This window comes from Pteropus alecto, unplaced genomic scaffold (assembly GCF_000325575.1).
Source record: "Pteropus alecto unplaced genomic scaffold, ASM32557v1 scaffold38, whole genome shotgun sequence".
Taxonomy (NCBI): domain Eukaryota; kingdom Metazoa; phylum Chordata; class Mammalia; order Chiroptera; family Pteropodidae; genus Pteropus; species Pteropus alecto.
The window spans coordinates 1,162,842-1,184,076 of record NW_006442512.1 but is presented as its reverse complement, the minus strand read 5'-3'; the positions used below and the strand labels follow the sequence as shown (position 1 = coordinate 1,184,076).

The 21,235-nt window shown below is 37.6% G+C and overlaps 1 protein-coding gene and 1 non-coding gene across 4 annotated transcripts in view; one reads left to right on the top strand and one right to left on the bottom strand.

Moving 5' to 3' along the window:
- The window catches only part of SIN3A (SIN3 transcription regulator family member A), a 55,200-nt gene that overhangs the window by 16,391 nt on the left and 17,574 nt on the right, over positions 1-21,235 (bottom strand). For all 3 annotated transcript variants that reach the window (XM_015597702.2, XM_006922601.3, XM_015597701.2), the window contains exons 3-15: positions 19,623-19,802; positions 15,544-15,650; positions 14,667-14,949; positions 13,378-13,629; positions 12,661-12,813; positions 12,367-12,525; positions 10,504-10,593; positions 8,461-8,579; positions 7,603-7,813; positions 7,240-7,356; positions 4,746-4,984; positions 3,128-3,311; positions 1,593-2,166 (exon numbers count right to left, since the gene is read on the bottom strand). In XM_015597702.2, coding sequence (XP_015453188.1) covers positions 1,593-2,166; positions 3,128-3,311; positions 4,746-4,984; positions 7,240-7,356; positions 7,603-7,813; positions 8,461-8,579; positions 10,504-10,593; positions 12,367-12,525; positions 12,661-12,813; positions 13,378-13,629; positions 14,667-14,949; positions 15,544-15,650; positions 19,623-19,802 — 2,668 coding nt within the window. The remainder of the gene's footprint in view (positions 1-1,592; positions 2,167-3,127; positions 3,312-4,745; positions 4,985-7,239; positions 7,357-7,602; positions 7,814-8,460; positions 8,580-10,503; positions 10,594-12,366; positions 12,526-12,660; positions 12,814-13,377; positions 13,630-14,666; positions 14,950-15,543; positions 15,651-19,622; positions 19,803-21,235) is intronic.
- LOC112471718 lies at positions 4,468-4,571 on the top strand. The gene has a single exon (XR_003043389.1). It is a non-coding gene; the product is annotated as a U6 spliceosomal RNA (small nuclear RNA).

Below are 21,235 nucleotides of genomic sequence, written 5' to 3'. Positions count from 1 at the left end.
AGCAAACGGTGAAAGGACTCTGCTTTTTACTTAACTAAAATAAGACCCATTTACATATGACTCAAAAACAGGCATATCTGATTTCATTAGCAATCAAGACAGTGGCATGAGGGGGTGAATCTGGAGTACTGGTTACGTTGTTTCTCAACTCAGGTATTGGTTACTTGTAAAAATTCACTGAGCTATACAATTCAGATTTGTGTACTTTTCAGTCTATGTATTGTACTTTAATAAAAAGTTCATCAAAATGAAAAAGTTACAAAAGGAACTTTGTCACTGACATTTGGTTACCAGTATGTAAAGTTTGTAGAGTCAAAGAGGCTGAGAGAAAAAGCTGAGTCCATATTTGTTTATTTGAAGTGTGATGGACTCATTCAAGACACACAAAATAGGACAATTGTTTAAAAGAAGCAACTGGCTTGAATTTCATCAGCGAATATCACCTTGTTCAGAGCCACAGCATAGGCATGGTCTGCATAAGTACTGCGAAAAATTGCTGTTATGCCAGAATAAAGCTATGAGTGGAAACCAGACTTGTGCACACGCTATGATCAGGGTTGAGGCTGGCATTATCACTCAAGGCCAAACTACGTAAGCCTCAAACCAGGGTTAAGTCAGTGGTCAAGCCAGGATTAGGCCGTTTTCTCTCTTCTTTCTACCCAAGCAGATGGAATCGCCACACTGAGGTCCAAAAGTTGTCTCTCTCAAGCCAGGATTAATAGAGATAAAGGCTTTTAGAATTAATTCCCAGCATCATTATCTCTTCAACAGATAGGCGGCTAGGGCCACACATGAGCTTCTTATATCAGCAACAGTTAAACAAAATAAAATAAAAAAAGGTAATTTACTTCAAGAGCACAGAAGAAAGGCTTCATGAAAGTTTTTTTCATGAAAAAACTCAGCTTAAATATCCAATTTATGAACTGAACAGTTATCTACAAGTAGGTGACATAAAAAACATGCGGTTCCTAACCCCCAATTTTTTCTTTCCTGAGTTCTCTATCTTCATTAATCCTCTGCCTATTCTGCTGTCTCACACAATCTCTTGGGTTCCAATCTCCTTTCCATAGCCCATATTTATTATGAATAAGCCATGAACCCTGCTGGTTAAAGAGAAGTTCTGCACAAACACGTCAGAAAATTCACGTCTTAGGCATGAACACTAGGAATTTATGTTCTGTCATGGAGTGAACCAACTATGCCATTTTAGTACCTTTCCGTCCTTTGAAACACTCTGCAATAACCCAGATATCTGCCATCTGGGAAACTGATGGCAACTGACACCCCCTTCCCTGGTGTCCACAGTACCAGCCATCGAGTGTCCACGATCCAAGCACTGCATAGGTGGTTTGCATTATTTTCTGCAATTTTCCCAACCACCCTACAAGGTAACAAGTAGCACTTCCATTTTGCAGGTAAACTGGTTCTGAGACTAAGTAAATCATATAACCAGTAAGTTTTCGAGCTAGAATTTGAACCCCTCTAAGGCCTGCTTGTGTTCCATGTATAAAAGAAAGCAGTCCCGAGTCTACCTAGGTATTGAGGCCCTGAACCTCTCACATTCTCTGTAAACCAACAGTCTAGGCACTCACTAGGTTCTTTGAGACGCAGCTGGATGGCAGGGCTGTCGCTTTTGTCTCGCTTTATGCCCAGCACTTCCCGTTCCCACTCTCTCTCTCGGTTTTCTTCTTCAATTTGCCGTTCTGCTTGAGAACAAATCCGCAGCAGCCTCAAGCAGAGAATCTGGTGCAGTCGCATAAAAATATACCAGTTGTTATTAACATAGAAGAGATTATATACTTCATCCATCCCTCTTAACTTTTGCGCTGTTGTGTTACTGAACAGTAGCTTTGACTTAGGGGGACTGCCCCCAACACCATTGTGCTTCTTAGCTGCTCCTGTGGCTTCGTCTACATCCATCTCTTCTTCTTCCTCTTCTTCCACATCCGAGAGATCACCCCTTTGAGCAAAGAGCAGATCTGGAATGAAATGATGCATTATTTGCTTGATTTTATATTTGTCCTCCTTCTGAATGCCCGTCTGCCTCTTCACATGGTGGATAATCAGAGCAGCGGCATCTTCCAGGATCTGTTTGTCTTCATAGGCAAGCGAGAGGTGTGGGCCGACAGGTACACCAGCATTTTCTTCCGTAGCCTGCTCTTGCCTCTAACAGAAGAGACACACAAAGTATTAAGTAACATATCTAGAGCAACAATAAACAGACCTATGAGACTACATCATCAGTACATTCCATTATTAACCATACTGGCTATTATTTTCTAATCCAAAACTTTAGGGAACAGTAAGGTAATGTGGAAGATGTGGTCTGATCCCAAAATACTGGTAACCTTCCAGACTTTGAAGACTTAGAGGGGACAATGGGACAGAATTGGGACCATCTTTTAAAATTGTGAATTAGTATTTATGGAGGATACAATATGAAGTCTAGATTTAAAGTACTTCTGGGGTAGGAGTGCAGAAGATGTTAGATGTGACAACACTGGCAAAACAGAGATGATTATTTATGTTTATATAAGAGCTCATTTTACTATTTTCCCCTCTTTTGTGTATAGTTGACATTTTCACAATAAAAAGTTTTTTTAAATTCAAGATCACACCACTTCTAGGAATTCTCAGTCACACAGCATTTACGTTTTTATCCATGTGAGCTTGAAGAAAGCAAGATTAATATCTTATTCATCTCTGTATCCTAGCTCCCATACTAAATACATAATCCTCGTGAGTATGCTGAATAAACGAGGATTAAGAAGTTTGGAGATGAGTGATAAGTGTTTAAGTTGTGGAAAGTTGAGATAGGCTTTACAAACAAATACAAGGTACTGTCTGAGGGAAATATATGGAGAGAGAAGCAGGAGAGGGAGGCACTCGGCATAAACTGAAACCAGGATGGTAAATTGGGAAACCAGTAAAGCACCTTAGGTATAAAGGTGAGGTTTAGGTTTAAAATGGTAGAACCAGGAACTGAAGTCTATGACAGTTGTGCAGCAAGAATCAACAAGTCTTAGAGGGTCTCACTTTCATATAACCAAAGTAATTTCCAGGAATTAAAGCTATGCTGAATACATAGATTGGAGTCTTCTCACAGACACAGAAATCTCCAGCTCACCTCATCATAAATACTCTCAATCTCATTGAGTAAGCTCTTAGACCTCAGGACCTTGGTGTCGTTCTGTTTAAAGTTGATGCCCTGGTGGTCCAGAGACTTCAAGTAGTATTTCTCATTTTGCTCTCTCCACACCTTGTTAAAGCCCCTCTGAGCTTCTCGCCATTCTTCTTCTTTCATCTTCAACCTAGTGTGGTTTGGAGGAGGGGTGAAAACAACAAGACATGGGAATTATAAGGTGAGGAGTCAAACTCCTTGGACTGGAGTCCTGGTTCTGCCACACTAGTCATGTAAGAATATCACCTTACCAGTGAAATCGAGATAACAGCACCTACTCTCCTAAGAGTTTAGAAGTGAGAAATGTTACACTTACTTTATTTCAAAAGTCAAGATATAAAAGGCCCGTCAAAATTATTGGCAACTTGAGATAAATGTTATTCAAAGCAGTCTTTAACTCTGTTACATGGGGAAATTATTCATTCAGGACTTATTTTAAGGAAGTAATTTGTCCCAAAGTCAGAAATCCTACTTATTTCTCAAACAGCATTCCACAGAGTATCATTGAAAAGGGGGTTTTCTTCCTTGGCCAGCTAAAACAAAGTTAAATAAGTTTCTTTGCTACAGGACTAAGAATGTTTACTACGCTAATGTAAATGCAAAAGTCCAAGGGCAGAGGATCTGTACAGTAATGTTCCTTTGAACAGTTTGGGAAGTTCTGATGAGAACAACTGATACTAACCCTTCAGAAGAGGAGAGTTAAATCAAAATCAGCATGAAAACTGACATCTCAAAGCCAAGTTAAATGCTACCGGCACAAAGAGTAATAACCTGTGCTAGCACCTGACAGGAAGACTAGAGAAGAACAATAAAATCAGGGCAACTATGAACTGTACAGCAGACAAGAATTCCTTTTCACCAAGTGATACTGAGTGAGGATCCAGCTCTTAGCTGAGATTCGCAGTGGGTCCAGAATGCCATGGATTTGGAGGAACCTGGGGCTCTGTCCTAATTCTGGCCCCTTGATGCCTGGCCTTAGGTGGCCACAAGAGCCCCTCTATACCTCAGGTAGGAGAAAGAAGACATTCTTGGTAGAAACGGCAATCTAAGTCTTTTTAAATTATACACATCAATTTTACAAAGACTAAGAGTGATCCTTCTTATTAAAAACTAAAGATGTTATAACGGTTAGTACTGAATGGCAGAAAAATGGGTTGGTGGTTCTCTTCTTTGTTCTTTTCTATACTTTAAAATATGGCCTCCAACACAGAGAATTCCACTATGGACTTCCAAGATTTGTCCTCTATTGCTGGTTACAAAGAACCCCATCAAGAAACTCAATTACCGTGCTTGCTTCAACAGCGCATATATTAAAATTGGAATGATACAGAGAATAGCATGATCCCTGCAGAAAGATGACATACAAATTCATGAAGCAGTTTAAAAAAAAGAAAAGAAAAAAAAAAGAAGCTCCACTATCCCAAGCTGCACCTGATTTTCAGCAACCATAATGAGAAGTGGAGGTCTCATGAGGTAACCAGGTCAAAAATGGGAGCTTTATCTAATGGGACACAGACTCTATCATGAAGTACACGAGAGCACGAGAGCACATTTGCTTGGATACCTTTTAAGGACAATGGGGACAGCAATAGAGGGGTTCTTCCTCAGACCATCAATGATGTCAGCTGCTTTGTCAGCATATATCCTCTGGAGTGCTTTTCTATGGATGACTTCCGATGTGCCCCCAAGGGTATTGTCCAAGCGAAATTTGGCTTGTTCCTCTGCAGAGAGGCGGGAAAGCTTCTTCTGTATTGCTTCCAGAACCCGGATTGTTGCCAGGTTGGTCTCTAAAACTACATCGAGCTAAAGAAAAAGACAAAGTGTGCTCAAGAGCCAAACCAGAATAGAATCTTAGGAGTATAAGGTCCAGTCAAACTCTCTGGACTGGAATCCTGGCTCTGCCATACTAGTCATAACAATGTTTCCTTATCAGTAAAGTAGGGGTAACAGAACCTACTCTCATAAGGTTGTTTTCTGGATTAAATGATACAATCCACAAATATCTTCACATGATGGATAAGTGGTAGTCATTACTTCTACCACCACTAGTGTCTTTGACTTAGGACTACAGACCCAGACTAGAGGGATCTAACAGGAGACAACCTTACTGACACTTTTCCCTGAATGTTCTTGAATTGCTAAGATCTGTTGCAAACAATAACAATTAAAAACAAAAAACAATCTCCCCAAAATCATTCAAGATGATAAATCAAGTCTCATGAGTAAGGTTTTTCAGAGTAACTTGCAATATTTAAATATTTAATAGCCTTGTTCCACATCCAGTCGTAATAAGAGCAGAGACTATCATTCCTTAAGGACATCAATATTTACAATGTGGAAACCCACTTAAATTCTTACTGAATTCCTGGCACTATTTTCTGGCAAGGGCCAAGCCTGACCTGGATAAAGATATGACTGGCAGCCTTTGAGTAAACTTTTTTCCTAGACTTAACACAAGATTCTCTAAACGAGAAACAGAAAATGAAGTAAATGAGCAGCCTCAAGGGCCTATGAGCAAATGCCTGTAGAAGCTTCCCTAAGTTTTCTAGTCTGGGGACTTTAGAAGTCATTTTGTTATATATTTCTGCCCCCACCCATTCTCCCCAATTTTGAAGATGGATTGAACTTCCTGACTCCCTTGTGACTGGATAAGGCCATGTAACTAGTCTGGCAAATGAGTTGTAAACAAGTAAGTCAAAGTAATGTTTATTACTTCTAGGCTAGAGTATATCTGAGCTCTTTTATCCTCCAGTGACTGGCAATGTTTAAGATGGTGGCATGCTGTTGGCCTGGGTCCCCCAAGTAATTCTGATGAGCAGAATTTTCTGCTAAGCATCAATGTACATGTAGCAAGATCAAGGAATAAATGTTTCTTCAAGCCACTGAGATTTGGGGGTTGCCTGTATTGTAGATCTCTAACCTATCCTTATGTATAAAAGAACACTCCTTCAAACTAGCCCATCCCAGCCAATCCTAAGCATATACGCACACACCACACTTTTGTCATCTTCACTCCTATAATCACAAATGGAAAATGAGGATGTTGCCTCTCATTTCCAAGCATGCCAGCTGAGAACAGAAACATCCTCTCAAAAAAAGATGCCAATCTCTGCTAACTCATCTAACCTTACTAAACATAGGTAACAAATAAATGCTTTCTTTAGCTTGATAAAATTTTCCATGAAAGTTAACATTTGCCATGATTAATTTTTTTGCAAATGATTGAACCTCCTCATAAACTCTGTGGCAGAGATGGCCAATCACCTGCGACTGGCCAAGTAACACGTGGGTCTTCATTCAAAACATGTCAGAAACAGCTGAAGCAAGTGTGAGGGGGATAACTACCAGAGAGAAAACTATCAATATGGATTAAAAACAGAGCAAGATATCACCCGACCAGAGGAATGAACAGGGCTAGTTAGTTTTATATAATATATTAAATAGAATACATGTAATTTTAACTCTTTAGATATATTTAACCCCCCTTTTTGATATCAGTAAACTAGACATACTGGAGATTCTGATCCCAATTTCAGCATTCCTACTCCAGGTATAAGGGCTCTACCAGCTCATCCCTTCCCAACTACTTTAAAGTCCCTAATTTAACTTTCTTTCAAAAAGAGCCAAATTAACATCAAAATATGAGAGAATTCCAGTTCTTATAAGAGAGCTGGTTTGCTAACTACCTAAGAATAATACACATTTTAAAATAAACATTTCAAACCGCTTCAAGGAAGCCCAGTAGGCTTTATGATAGATACTAAGTTTCTATACCATGTAAAACACAACCTTAAAAATGCTATTAAAAATTCAAAGTGTTAATAAGCCATGAATGGATGATTTCAGTTAAAAGGATTAATGTGGCCCAAGTCACATTTGCTATAGAAATAATACTAGCACATTTGACAAGCTCATAAAGCATGGAAGTACAAGCATTTACCATGAAAAAATGTAAGCCTCTGGCTTTTCCATTTTAAAAGCCAACCCTCACAGATAAGCTATCTTATCATTTATCATCTTTCATTTTCCCAAACTTCAAATGATAAAGGAGCTTGTACCTCAAAGCGTTCATCTTCACAACGATAGATATGTTCTTCATACTGAGTTTTCTTGGAACTAACAAAGGTGGAGTCCTCAGACCAAGAAGGGAAGGAAACCCAGGTATCATTTAAAACCTTTGGGTAAAAGAAGAGAAATTGAAATAAAAGTGTAACAAAGCTTTCTGAGTATTCTCAATAAAAAACAAAACTCTAGGGGAAGGAAGAAACAGTTGACATTACAAGTTCCATTTTTAGCAAGTTTACAAAAGATAAGACAGAAGGGTCTTGATTTCCTCACTCATATAACTCTCAATCCCTGGGACCACTTCCTTCTAGAGAAACCTGAGGATTTGGGATTGATCCTTTTGGGAAAGGCCTTACCTCTTTACAGAGAGGAGTCCGTCCTGTACACTTGGGCTGCTGGTAACTCTTTGGGAGGGCTCGGTAGCTGGAACCCAACCGTTTACAAGAGGCATAATCTATCTCCATGGCAATGCCCTCTGTGGCTCGTTCCTTTTGAAAGGTTTCCAGATGTACAGACTCCTTATAGCCCAGAAAGTTTTTAAACCAATTAAACAATTCAGGGAATTTCCTGAAGAATCAAACCAAAAATTGGTGAGCAATTAGAAGCATGATGCAATTATCATGATGTGTGACTGCCACTATCTGGTGTTAGGACAGAACTCTGCTATCAGGGACAATTCCAATAACAATTAGTATTTCCTGCCTCAGAAGCACTGCTTCTGAGCATTTGGCTTTTTTTTGTAAAGTGCTCAGTTAAATTGGTCTTCGAGGAGCTGCACTAAAACTAGATAATAGCCATTCTTCTAATCAAGAATATTGCTTCAGTATTCAGATAATTCTTAGGTTGTCAAATACAGTCAAGATTCTAGAACCCTGGAAGAGATTGGTCTCTATTAATATCTAACACTGGGTCAGGATATCAGGAGACCATTAGTCTTGGTTGTTGTCCTTTTTTTTTTTTTTTTTTAAACTCTAGAGCTGAACCGGGAGACTTCCCAGAGAAGTCTTTTGACACACATTATGAATCAACTTTTTCTTTTTTTTTTTTTTTTTTAAACTCTAGAGCTGAACCGGGAGACTTCCCAGAGAAGTCTTTTGACACACATTTTATGAATCAACTGACCCACCACAACCAAATTAATTTTGCCTAGCAAACTAAGTTTTATTTCACTTCCATATCATGCATCAAGGCTAAGCCCCTGCAACTCCACTTACCCCAGGAAAGGAGAGACTAACTGCACAAGCTCAGCCCGAGAGATCACCTCCTGGTTAAAGATAACAAGACAGCGTAGGAAATTTTCATAGGCCTCTGCACTTCGCAGAGCCTTTCGGACCTTATAGAAGCAACCAAAAGAGAAACAGTTAAGTGAGGAATCAAGAGATCCTAGGTCACTTTTAAATAATTGGGGAAATTTGAAGTTACCCGAAACTAAGGAATTAATGTTAGTTTTTCTATATGTGATAAGCATTATGTTTGAAAAAAGGTATTATTTTAAAAGGAAATTTGGTAAAATAATTATGGTTGAAATAATATCTGGGATCTGTCTCCAAATAATCTGGGGTAGGTGAGAGTACATATGAAAGAAGTACACTGGCTAGCAGTTGGGAACTGCTGAAGCTGGATGGTATGTACACGAAGAGCCATTTTACTATTTAATTTCACATGTTTAAAATTTTCCGTAATAAAAATTTTCAAAATGAGATCCTGGAATAAATAAGACATTTACTTTCCCATATACATGATTTTCCAAATGAAAATCAGAGCTACCCAAGCTTTTGTTTCCTCTCTTAACAGATCCTTACATCGAGAACCTTTGTCAATACTGTTTTCAAACTGTGGTAATCTTGAATCCTAACCCTTTTCCTCCCTCCATTTATAATATTGAGCATTCTAAAATCCAGAAACCTAAAAATGTTCAATGACATAAAGGAAAACTAGTCTGGTTAGATGAGCAATCTGGAGTTTCAATTTCAAAAGTAAATATCTAGCATTGTGGTCCTTCCATGGAGATTGCAGACCCTCACCAAACCAAGCGGTTTATCAACAACCCCCTCTCCAGGCTCCCATATACTTTCTGTAACTATTGATCAGTAGACACTATATGGAATATGTATATACCTTCAAAGCCAACCAAAGATGAAACAGCACTATTTTGTACTATATACCATATTTGTTTTCCTACTGGCTTTTAAGCATACAATAGAATAGTTTAATGAACTCCATGTACTCACCCAGCTTCAACGATCAATATATATAGTACATTTTGTTTCATCTATACCCATTTCCCCCACCAATGAATTTTAAAATGAATTCCAGACATGTCATCTGTACTTTAGTATGTAACTCTAAAGAAAGAAGTACTCAAAAAACAACAACAAAAACCACTTTAAAAAACGAACTTTTCCAGTACCCACCCAAAACCCTTTCCTTGTCATTTGTTGGACTTATAAATTTGTCTTAAAAGCATCAAGTGACCGGGCAGCCCTCAAAAATGATTCAAGTCAGAGTCAGGGACTCTTGATGGATTTGCAGTACAGCTCACATAAGCACAGTAGGCTAGAGAGAGATAAGGAGGCACCAATCATGAACATGCTAAATCGTTTGCCTTTTTGCAAAAATCCAGAGGTGCAAGATCAATCCAAGCTGGCTCCTGCCAGTAAGTCTGACCGTTGTCAGCTACCCTGATGAAAATAGCTTGCTAACCATCAACTTGACTCTAAGGAGGAAGTGAGACACAGGAGTCAAACACACCCCACAACACCATTTACACCAGTGATTACAACTCAGGCTGCTCATTAGAATCACCTGGGGAGCTTTGACAACAAATCAGAATCTCCAGGATCCCTATATGGAATACTGCAAATAAGTATCACAAACAATTAGAAGATTCCAAGTCATCTTAAGTCCTCAACAACTGGTGCATATACTCCCCCACTGTACAAGACATCTGCAACTGGAAGCACCAAACAACGTGAGAGTATTTAATACCATGCATTTTGTTAAAGTTATCTTTCACCATGGAAAATGCTGTATTTTGTGGCAGACTAATTCACAAAACCAAAGCAGACAATACTACCATTTCTTCAGCTGTGCTAACAGTTCTAACAGACTGAAAGGACCTACAACTAGGAAACTATGTTAAATAGTAAAAAGTCCCAACAAGTTTGATGCCTCTAAAGCAAAATCTTCTTGGGGATGGAGTGATGTTCTTTTGGCAATAACAGCCAATATTAAATCTAATTCGTTCATTTACTCACCTTATCGAAAAATAATGATTCAGTTCCTACACCATGCTTGCTGGCATCTGCTATAGAAGAATCCTTTAGGCTGAGCAGTTTGGGTTTCTTCTGCAAAGAAGGAAAAATACAAACATGTAAGATTCGATGGGTGAATTCTTCTGAATTTTATTTTCATCTGTGTTCAATGCTTCCCTCATTAACCACTAATTAATAATTTGCAACAAATGAGGGAATTCAAATTACTAACTCGCTTTACACCCTATAAAATTTCCACCCGTCTTCTGTATTTGTTTGCCTGTCAGTTTTTTCCCAGAGGTTCATAAATTATTCTATTCCCCAAATATACTCTCTACAAATGGTCACAGCATTACTGTGATATTAGAATTAATATCCTTACTTTTTCCATGGGCCAAAAGTAACTTTATTTGGAACCTAATGCCACTGCCTTGTCTTCCTAGCTGTGGAGGCAGAAGAGGCCGTTTGTAAAAAGAGCTGGAGTACACAGCCTAGAGTAGACAGAAATCAATCTTTAACCTTTAATTATAGTTCAATTTAAAAATTCATGATAAAAAGCATAGTTTTCCTAACAGGAAAAATAACTGTCTTGTCAATAATATTCACTAGACAAATTTAAGACTGCTCTTTCAAAGGGAACGAACAGGCCACAATATAACTGTCAGGCAAGAATTTACTTTTAAAAAGCCACCTCAACTATTTGGGAAGAAAAGCACAAACTTCGGTAGAAGCAGCACATTTACCTTTGCCACCCCAGAGTTCACTCGCTGAGGAGCCATAGCCATTGCTTACACTGCCTGAAGAGAAAATAGGCAGAGAATTCTAATCCCCCAATATCGTGTTTCCAGCTGTGCGTAATTAAGTGTGGGAGGAGACCAAATGATGAGCAGATCTGCTGACTTGATTGTTACTACCCATATAATACTCTTTACCGAAGTGAAGAAATGGAAACTATTACTACATTCAACTCACTTTGAAAGGAGAAACCATTACAAACACTAAAAAACAGTTCTTCCAAAATGTCAGCACCACCTAACATGTCAGTCTTTGTAGTTATTTGCTTGTTCACCGGTCACCTCATTCTATTAGAAATTCCTAAAACTAGCTTTTATTAATTTTAATTAAATTCTGCAGACACGCCTCTCTCTTCCATGTACTGCTTTAGAATTCACTAAAGCAATATTTAGTATCTACATCTAGCCCTTTCCCTAGGCCACCTGCAGTACATTAAATGAGGGAGGGAGTGGGGCTTAGCTTTCCAGAGGCAGATCAGCAGCGTTTACTATTAACAAGAAGTATCATGTGACAGACAGGTCACTAACAGGAGTTTAGGACCTCCTTCTCCTATATATAGCCCAAAGAGCCTACCTTAGAGATTAAGATCTGGTAACCCATAAAAGAACTTTGGGAAGGACAGGCCTCTAGACCAAAAAAATCTCACAAAGCACATACACTTTGCTCACAGGAGGACCTCAGAGACCACTGACTTATTTCTAAAACAAATATCAAGCTTAATAACTTTCTTAGCATAAGGCAGGTTTAAGGCATCTAATTGGAAAGGAAAAATTAGTAAGGAACCCTTGGCAGAAAACAAACAAAAAAAAAACATGACAGGTAATAGCAAAGCAAGAGAAAATATAGGGGTAAAAAAATATAGTGACCTGAGTAATTAGTGGTATTCTAACATTCTTCTGCAAAGCCAGATAAGGTTTGCACTGAGTTTCTGTGACATACACCAACTCACTCCAAATATTTAGGATCTGATGGTCAACAAGCTTAGGATAAGAACACATAACCAACCCTAGAGTACCTGTCCATTAGAACTGCTCCTGAAAGTCAAAGTGAGGAGCTGCTGCTCGTTCTCACCTTCACTGGAGGAGTGGTTCCCGTTCCAGAGTGCCTACGAATCTGGCAGCCATTCTGGCTGGGCCTCTGTGGCTTGTTGTTCAACTGGGGCTTCTTCACAGTGCCTCCATGGTCATTTCTCACAGAATCAACCTTCTCAGCAGTTGTTTTGCTTAAAAGCTAATTAAGACACATGAAAGAGATTAATGCTCTCATCAAAGCAAGTATCATTTAGAAAAAGTCTTCTGATTCCAGCTTCCTAACTTATCTAAGATAATAATTCTAAATAGTATGGTTCTTCTAAATAAAACTTACCACAGAGCTGTTGGCATCTGGTAAGAACTGTCCAAACTCTGACAACAGATCTTCCTGATTTTTAAAAAGACGAGCCACCTGGGCATAAACCTCTTGCTCAGTTAATGCTGGGGTGTAGTTTCCTCCAGCTTCCTTGGCATTTCGCTGCTCTTTCTGATAAATTGCAAATGGAGAGAGATCATATTGGAGGGGCATTGTTTTGAATGACTCACTTTTGCACATTTTATGAGATGTCTGATAGGAGCTCTGCATGTTATCTACTTGGGCTGCACTTAAGAAGAAAGTCTATGTTCTTAGCAACTGTTTTGACTGCAAGTCGAAAAAAAGAGTGGAAGATGGTGGCTGACAATTCCTTTTAAAACTAGGGCAGTTACTACGTGAATGCTCAGAGGACTATAACCAACTGATTTAACAAAACAGAAATTTCCCCTTCCACTTTTCTACTGTAGATTAACTATATACTACACAAGTCATCCTCTAAACTTCCCACATAAATAAGCATTAATTTCACAGGGCAAACTTTAAAAATCCTGACTGCCCGCTACAAGGCAATTAAAGCCAAGCAGTCGAATGCTTTACAAACACGTGCTACTTTCTAACTGGTTCATTTCCAGTAAGAATTAGTGGACACAGTTAATTGTTATTCAACTTCTTCTCGGACTAGATGCCTTCGGAAGGTGACCTGCTTAAGATGGGTTGAAAGGGCAATTGTCTTACCTGATACGTGTGCAAAATCTCCAGAAATGCTTTGTAGATGTCTGGTTGGCCCTGGAACCTGTTCTTGATCTTATTAACATAGTTGATGGCATGATTAAACTCCACAGGCTGATTGTTCTGCAAGGATGGGGCCGTTCCCAATGAGATTGTCACTGGTGTATGTGGTTGGACAGGTGGAGAACGTGGGGATGCATATGGTGGGAGTGGGGGAGTCTGCTGACTGGCTGGAGTATGTGCTTGTAGTTGGGAAGGCTAAAAAAAAAAAAGTCTTTATTCTCCTCAGGAACACAGATGGTTTGACATAGGAAAGAAAGTTCAAACTAAAGAGAAACAAGGTATCTGATCAACTTATATACTTTATTCACTCTGGCCAGGCCATTTTAGCCCAACTCAAATCACATTGGGCAGGGGTAGGAAGTGTAGAGGGTTCACACGTTCTAATACAAATATTTTCGTCTCAATATTTCTAAATACAACCTTTAAAGTAGATACAGGGAAGAATTTTTCATATGCAATTTTAAGCTCACTAGCTCAACAGGTGATAACAGAATAGAAAAAAACCTCATTCTACACAGATCTTTATTGTCAAAAAAGACAATTTAATTATTGCAGTAACTCCATATAAAAGTCTTCTAAACCAGCTCTCCCAACAGAACTCTCTGAGATGATGGAAATGTTCTTTATTTACACAGTTCTGTATGTTACCCACTAGCCACATGAGGCTACTGAGCATGTGAAACGAAGCTAGTACAACTGAAAAACTGAATTTATTTAAGTGACTTAAATTTAAATAGTCATATGTGGCTAGTGGCTTCTGTATCAAACAGTGCAATTTTAGACTAAGAACATCCACACTGTCATTACCATCATCAGCAGCAACAGGATCTTTTGTTTAGTTTGATATGACCTAAGCTGGTAAATGGAGTAACTTTTGTAAAATGATGACCATGTAGGTAGTAGCATAATCTGATCATAAGCAGACCATTTCTGCCTTTGCTGTCAAAGTACTACTATGCAAAGCTGCCACTTGTTGTGATGCTTGTGGGTTGAATAAGCAGAAGTTGGGGGCAAGAGGTCCTTGCAGGTTGCTGATGTCTTGATTTAAATAGCTATCTAAATATGTGGAATGTAAATGTGAACTATTTTATAGGGAAGTGACTACTGCATCTTCTCTGATAAAATTACTGTAATATGTGTATCTAAGTCTTATATAAAGGAGAAATGTCAAAGAAGGGTGGGTGCTTTCTAGGGATCCATTTCATGTGATGTAAAGTTTTCCAGGTGCTCACCTTGCTGACTTTGGCAGGTGGGGGCTGAGGAGTTGGCTGGACAGGAGCTGGGGCTGACTGGGCTGAAGGCTGGGAAGGATGTTGGGATGGTGGTTGAGGCTGGGGCTGGATGCCATGGGTGGGAATCTGATGGACCTGGCCAGGAGTTGTCACGTTCACCATGTCATTGGTTTGCACCTCAATCTTGTAGCCAGGGGGCAAGAAGGTATTGAAGCCCATGATCAGGTCAGGGTGGCCTTTGAACAGCTGGGACACACGACTTATCACTCCTGGAGTGTCGATGCTGATAAAAAATGAAAATTAAAAGTGGCAATCTTGACAAACAACCTAGTAAGAAAAAAATTCACATCCCACTAGGTTCTCTAAACAGAACAGATACAAATCAACCTGTATATTACCAAAAAAAGAAGACACAAAGAACTCTGAAATTCCAAAGACATTTAGTTTCATATTGAAAGAGATTTGGTCACAATATTAAATAAAATATACATTCACAATAACAGTATATCAAAAACTGCAATTCGATGCAAGATGCAACTTGTGATAAACCAGTATAAATCCTCATGTATCTATATTGTTCAGATGAGTTACTCTCTAGTAACAGTGAATCATGCCAGAATATCAGCATATCTTAATTCAAAGAACAAGTAACCCAATCATTACCAGTCTACTCCTCTGACTGCGATAACATTCTGAGAAAAATTTTAGTTAAGAAAAATTTACCACAGGGAGAAAACAAAGATCTAGGACCTATATAATTTTCGCCAACAAAATACACAAAAGAATGACCCTGAAATTTAAACTCTCAAAAGGGGCATCCTTTATCTTTCCAACATTCCAAGCACAAAGCTTGAGTACAATCACATATATCTTTTACCTCTGAGATTTAAATTCCTTCATGATGTCAAGGAAATCATTGTAGACCTGTGGTTGACTACCAAACTGCAGTTTCACCTGGTCAAGATAGGACAGTGCATCCTCCACCTGAGGCAGGTCATAAAAAGAAAATAAGCCAAGAATTATGAAAAAACAAATGATTTAGGCCTAAATAAAATGAGCACAGTAAATGAAATAGAAATATATAGCAAATACACATGAAAGCATTAGAAATTAGTATGGATGCCAATAATAAAACTCAAGCTTCAAATAAAAATCAACTCAAAGTATGTAGCCTTACCTCAGATAATTTTAGAGAGAAAAAATTAGTGAAAAATAATCACATTACTATATCATTCACTTATTCATTTCACAAATATCTACGAAAGCCAAAACATGCTATACAGGCCCAACGTGAGGTACTACAGAGTCAATGACAAATAAGCTACAGTCTGTGCTCTACGGAAGTTCATTCAAATCTAGCTGGGAATCATAACACAGTGGGATAAGTGGGTAATCACTGAACACTCAGAAAACACAGGAGAAGGGCACAAAGGCTTTCCCAGGAAGTGATGTCTAAACTGAGTCCTAAGGATGTATACAAATTAGCAAAAGTGAAGATCCATGGAGAAAGTCAGAGGAAGCAGGGCAAAATCCTAGACAGGACACCATCTGGTACACTTTAAAAACTGAAACCAATTTAGTTTGGCTGGAGGATTTGTGGTGAAGAGGAGAAATGGTGGTAGGAAGAGCAACAAGAGATGCAACAGGAGAGAAAGCAAGACCTAGATCCTGAAAGTCCTTGTAACTCTTGTTAGAAAGCAACTGAGATTTTTATCACCTGCATTTTAGTGTATTCGATTTGGCTACAGTGCTGAGAACAAATTAGTGCAAGGGCAGGATAGTTTGAAAAGGGGCAGGAACACCAGGAAGTTATGCTCTAAGGCTAACTCACATGTGAACAATAGTGGCTTGAATTATAGTTCTGACCAAAAGAACAGTAAGAACTGGATAGATTCAAAAGCTTTTTAGGAGGTGGAAGTAGTAGAGTTTGAGGACTGACTGAGTACGGGAAATAAGTGAGAAGGAGCATTCACTAAATTATAAATTACTTGGGAATTCACAAAGAGGAATAGTTTGAAGGGCTAGAAACTTATGAGTCTGATTTAGAACAACTTAATTTTTAGTTACTCAGGAGACATCCAAGGGAATTACCTACTAGGTGTATCCTATATACTCAGGGATTATTTTAAATTATACAAAATATCAAGTTCAGGGAAGTTTCAAAAATAAACATTTGATTTGATAAGCTCTACTCCTGTGATAAATATTGTGAAATTGAACATTTATGTTCAAATAAACTATTAAATGAGATTTCAAGAGTTGCCCAAATTTCCATAATGGCCATAGTTAATCAGAATATTCTGGTGTTGCTAAAGCAAAGACTGTATACTTGATCAATACCCACTCATTTGATGGTTGGTTTTTCTGTATTTTACAAATAACATGACAATTTCTGTTGAAATTCAATGAATTAATTCATGTTCAGAACTTTCTATATCAAAATGTTTCATTACAGGCAAGCTGATGGAACATAAAACTCATTAAGTTTGCAGAAGGAACAAACACTTTGGAAGCTTTTAATAGCATTCGCAGCCACATGACTAAAGAGGTGTTATCAAAAATAAACACGAAAAACTTAAAATTAAAAAAATAAACAAGAGCACGCTATGGTATAATATAATTATTACGCAGAGAGAAAAAGTGCAAAAACCTGAAGAAAAGAATGATATGTGATGTGTGTATGTTTGGAAGAAAAGGCATAGGTCATAATAAACCGCTGTTTAAAAATGTGTCATAAAATAGCACTATGCTTTAAAAAAAAAAAAAAAAAACCAGCTTGATACCCATATTATAAATGAGATGCCTCACATGTAAAAATAGTGAGGAAATTCTCCTCACTATCTATAGTTCGAAAGCATGTATACAATTCTAGGAACCACAACTTAGAAAACCACTTGGAACTAGTCATTGAGAAGCTACACATTTAAGGAAGTACTAGGGGAGACCCTTAGTCTCTGCCTATGCATTTTCCTGGCTCACTTCAATAGGTGTTTATTTTTAAGGTCCCTAACCTCCCGAAGTTCATAAACTTGCTGGAGAGACAAAAACAACTGTAAAGAGAACATGCTAAATATGTGTCAAATATCTATGCTGCTGGCATTCAACAAATAACTAAATTACACCAAACAAGCTTCAAATTATTCAAAAAAGTATAGACAATGTTAATGCTTGATAATCAATGTGTTTTCACTGGACACTTCCTTATTATAGGATATAAATGGTTTATGGAAGTTGATTCAAATGCTTACAGAGCATTTTAAGACTGATCCAAAAATGGCAGGCAATGTGGGAATACTGAATGAAATTACATGGAGACACAAGGAAGCATTTTACCTCTCCTCATTAGAAAGGAAATGCAACAGATTATTGTGTTCAGGAATCATTTTCAAGAGCTTATAACTAAAACAACAGAACAAGAAATGGTAGCTCTACCCATGACTCACTCACTCTATAACCCCAACTCCAAAGCCCTTTCTGGCTTCCTTGGCAATTTCTGTAAAACAGACAAAACATAATCTTATATCCAAGTGAGGAAGGTGAGTAAAATAGGTGCCGTGCTTTAATAGAGCTGGCTGACAAAGGCTATAGAAATCAATATATTGTTAGTTTAACAGCAAGTTTATAAGCTCTTTTGCGACACTTAGGTATTAACTGCTGAATACAGTATTAATATGGAATTAAATAACATCAAACCAACTCTAAAAAAATATTTTCAGGGCTTGGTGAAGTGCTAAGTTATAGCAATAATACATTTTGGTACAAAGATGTCACTCCACAAGCAGAGAGTAAAAACGTTGTAAGGAAAACATCAATATAGCTTATATCATTTTCCCGAAGACAGAGCCCAGAGTGAAGTTTCAGGTCCAAATAATTTGTACCCTTAAAAGACTATGCTTAAATATAGTCAACTCTTAATTACTTAAGCTAACATAGACAAAAGTAAATTTTACAAACTCCCTCTACATAGCTTAGCTTTTAGTATGTTTTATATTTATGTATCATTTACTTTCCTTAGGCCAATGTTAAACAAGTTCCTAAGAATCCAAACCAAGAAGGACAGGGTCAGAGAGAACTAGACTAAGTAACAAGGAAAACAGAAGACCAAGGTATTTGTTCATTCCTACCTGCAAACTACTTGATACAATTAAGCTGACAGGACCAAATAAAGATTCAACATCTTATCTCTCTATAGTTCTTTAATTTTATATTTTCTGCACTTGAGTTTAAATTTTATGTAAATTAAAATTAGAAAAACTGAAATCTGGAACACTTGCCACAACAATCACATATTCTAAAAAATAACACTCAAGTAAGCAGAGAAAAAAGGTTAGATGAGAACACAAGCTTCACTTCTCTACAGATGCCTCATGAATTTCAAAGCACTGAAAACCAATGGCATATATTCAGTAGAACAGATGAAAACACTAACACTTCATTCACAATTATAGTCTTCCCTAAACTTTATAAAGGTTCCCCAAAAAGGAGCATGTGTTTCACTAAGGATGGACTTGAAGATGCCAGCCAATTCAGCTATTCATAAACAGGACTAAAAAGATTAAACCATAAGATAATACTGGGCCCACTTACTATACAGGACTGTAGCCAACCATGTGTATGCTCAATAAAACCTATACCAAGCTAAGAATTAAGAACTAAGAGTTCAAAAGGAGGCATCCAAAAAATAGACTTTGTTGATTTCATGTGAAAATAGCCCCTCAATCCTGATACATTTGAGTGCCATGCATTCATACATTCCAAAAACGTTTCTTGAATATATTTTCTAGATCAGGCTCAGATGGCAAATCTTAAAAACAAAAAAAAGTAAAACTTCTTGTGATTCAACCCCTAGTCTAGTATGTTAAAAGTTGTACCACCACCACTAATAGACAAGCCAAGCCAATGCTGCCTGCTATGAGACAAACTTTTTGATGGAAGAAAAGGAGCTGAATACTATACCTTGAGCCTCTGAAATTGCTGCTGTCCCTGCACTGGTGCAACTGGTGGGGCTGGATGAGCATGACTTTGGACCACCTGGCCTCCATGGGGCTGTACAGCTGTTGCATGATGATGGCTGCTATGAACTGCTGCTATGGTGGGCCCATGACCGCCACCAGAGCCCTGTGGCACAGCAGAAACCTGGAGGAGACAAAACATATACAAGAAAGTTCAAGGTTTGTGCATTCTTCCCCAAATGTGTGTAAAGAACATGCATGCATATCCTTGCATACACAAAGATATTAATTAGAAACCCAAATTTCCCACAAGATGGGATTGGTGAAATAAATTATAGTCCACCCATATTATAACGGAATTCTCTGCATTCTGTTATATATTATATAGCTCAGTACTTCTCAAATTATCTGTGGTTAAGCATCAGTTTTATTTTTCTTAAATTCCAATCCATCATTGCCACTACCTTTGTAAATGCAATAAAAATGAATTACTAGGAAAATGAAATAAAAAATACAAAAGCTCCCAATTTCCATTATTGTATTTTACAGATATAAAATTACAATGTCCAGTCACTATAAAGTTTCTAAACACTCAATTTCTATACTCACTTTATTACAGGTTAGTAAGAAACTATACACATCAGCTCTCTGTGAACCACATTTTGAAAAGCACTGATAGAGATGCATGTATTTTAACATTAAAAAATGTTCACAATCCATAAGTTGAATGCATAAGTGTGGCATATGAATTTAAACTTTTAAATAATTTTAAAAGCACATTATAAAAACAGTACATATAATACAATAAAAAGATTTTAAATACCAGACAACAAACATACAATATATCAAAATGTTAGCATTTTCTCTTGTGGAGGTAGGGCTGGAGAAGATTTTTACTTTTTGTTTATTTTGTTTATCCTCATTTGCCACTTCTAAAGTAAAACAAAAATTTCTTCCAAATTGTTGGTGGTTTGACCTCAAACATATCTTTTCTGTTCTTTCATTCATATTCTTTCTCTCTCTCTCTCTCTCTCATCTTCTTATAAGTTTAAGGGTGACATAAAAGTACAAGCCCCTTTCCTCCATTTGTATTGTAAGAAATGTTATATAAAATTTTCCTATTTCAGAACTGTTAACCACTACAGAAGACAACTAAAGACATATATACCTGATATGCCACACCTCCAAAATAGGGAGAGTAAATAATTTACATTTTCTCTAAACAATGTAAGTTGTGTACTACAACTTGAGAGAATACTTTTTCAAGTTCTCACAAATTTATAAAGATCACCCTGGGCAGAGGGGAGGGTGGGAAATAGAGCAACTACTTACAAATCCACAGAAATAATACAGTACACATTAAGAGTAAAAAGAAACTAGACAATTCTAAAAGCTCTGATATATGTCTCATAAGAAGGGTTATTATTCTGAGTTTCTAATTCCAACACGCCTATGTTAGACAGGTTTTTACAAGACTTAACTAGAGTTTATAATTATTTGAGATGGTTGGTTTTGTATGGACACATTATAGTTTCCAGTATATGAAAAGATGTAACTTATCCCAAATATAGGAAACAATCACAAACCTGTTCACATAAAAGTAATCACCCAAGGAAA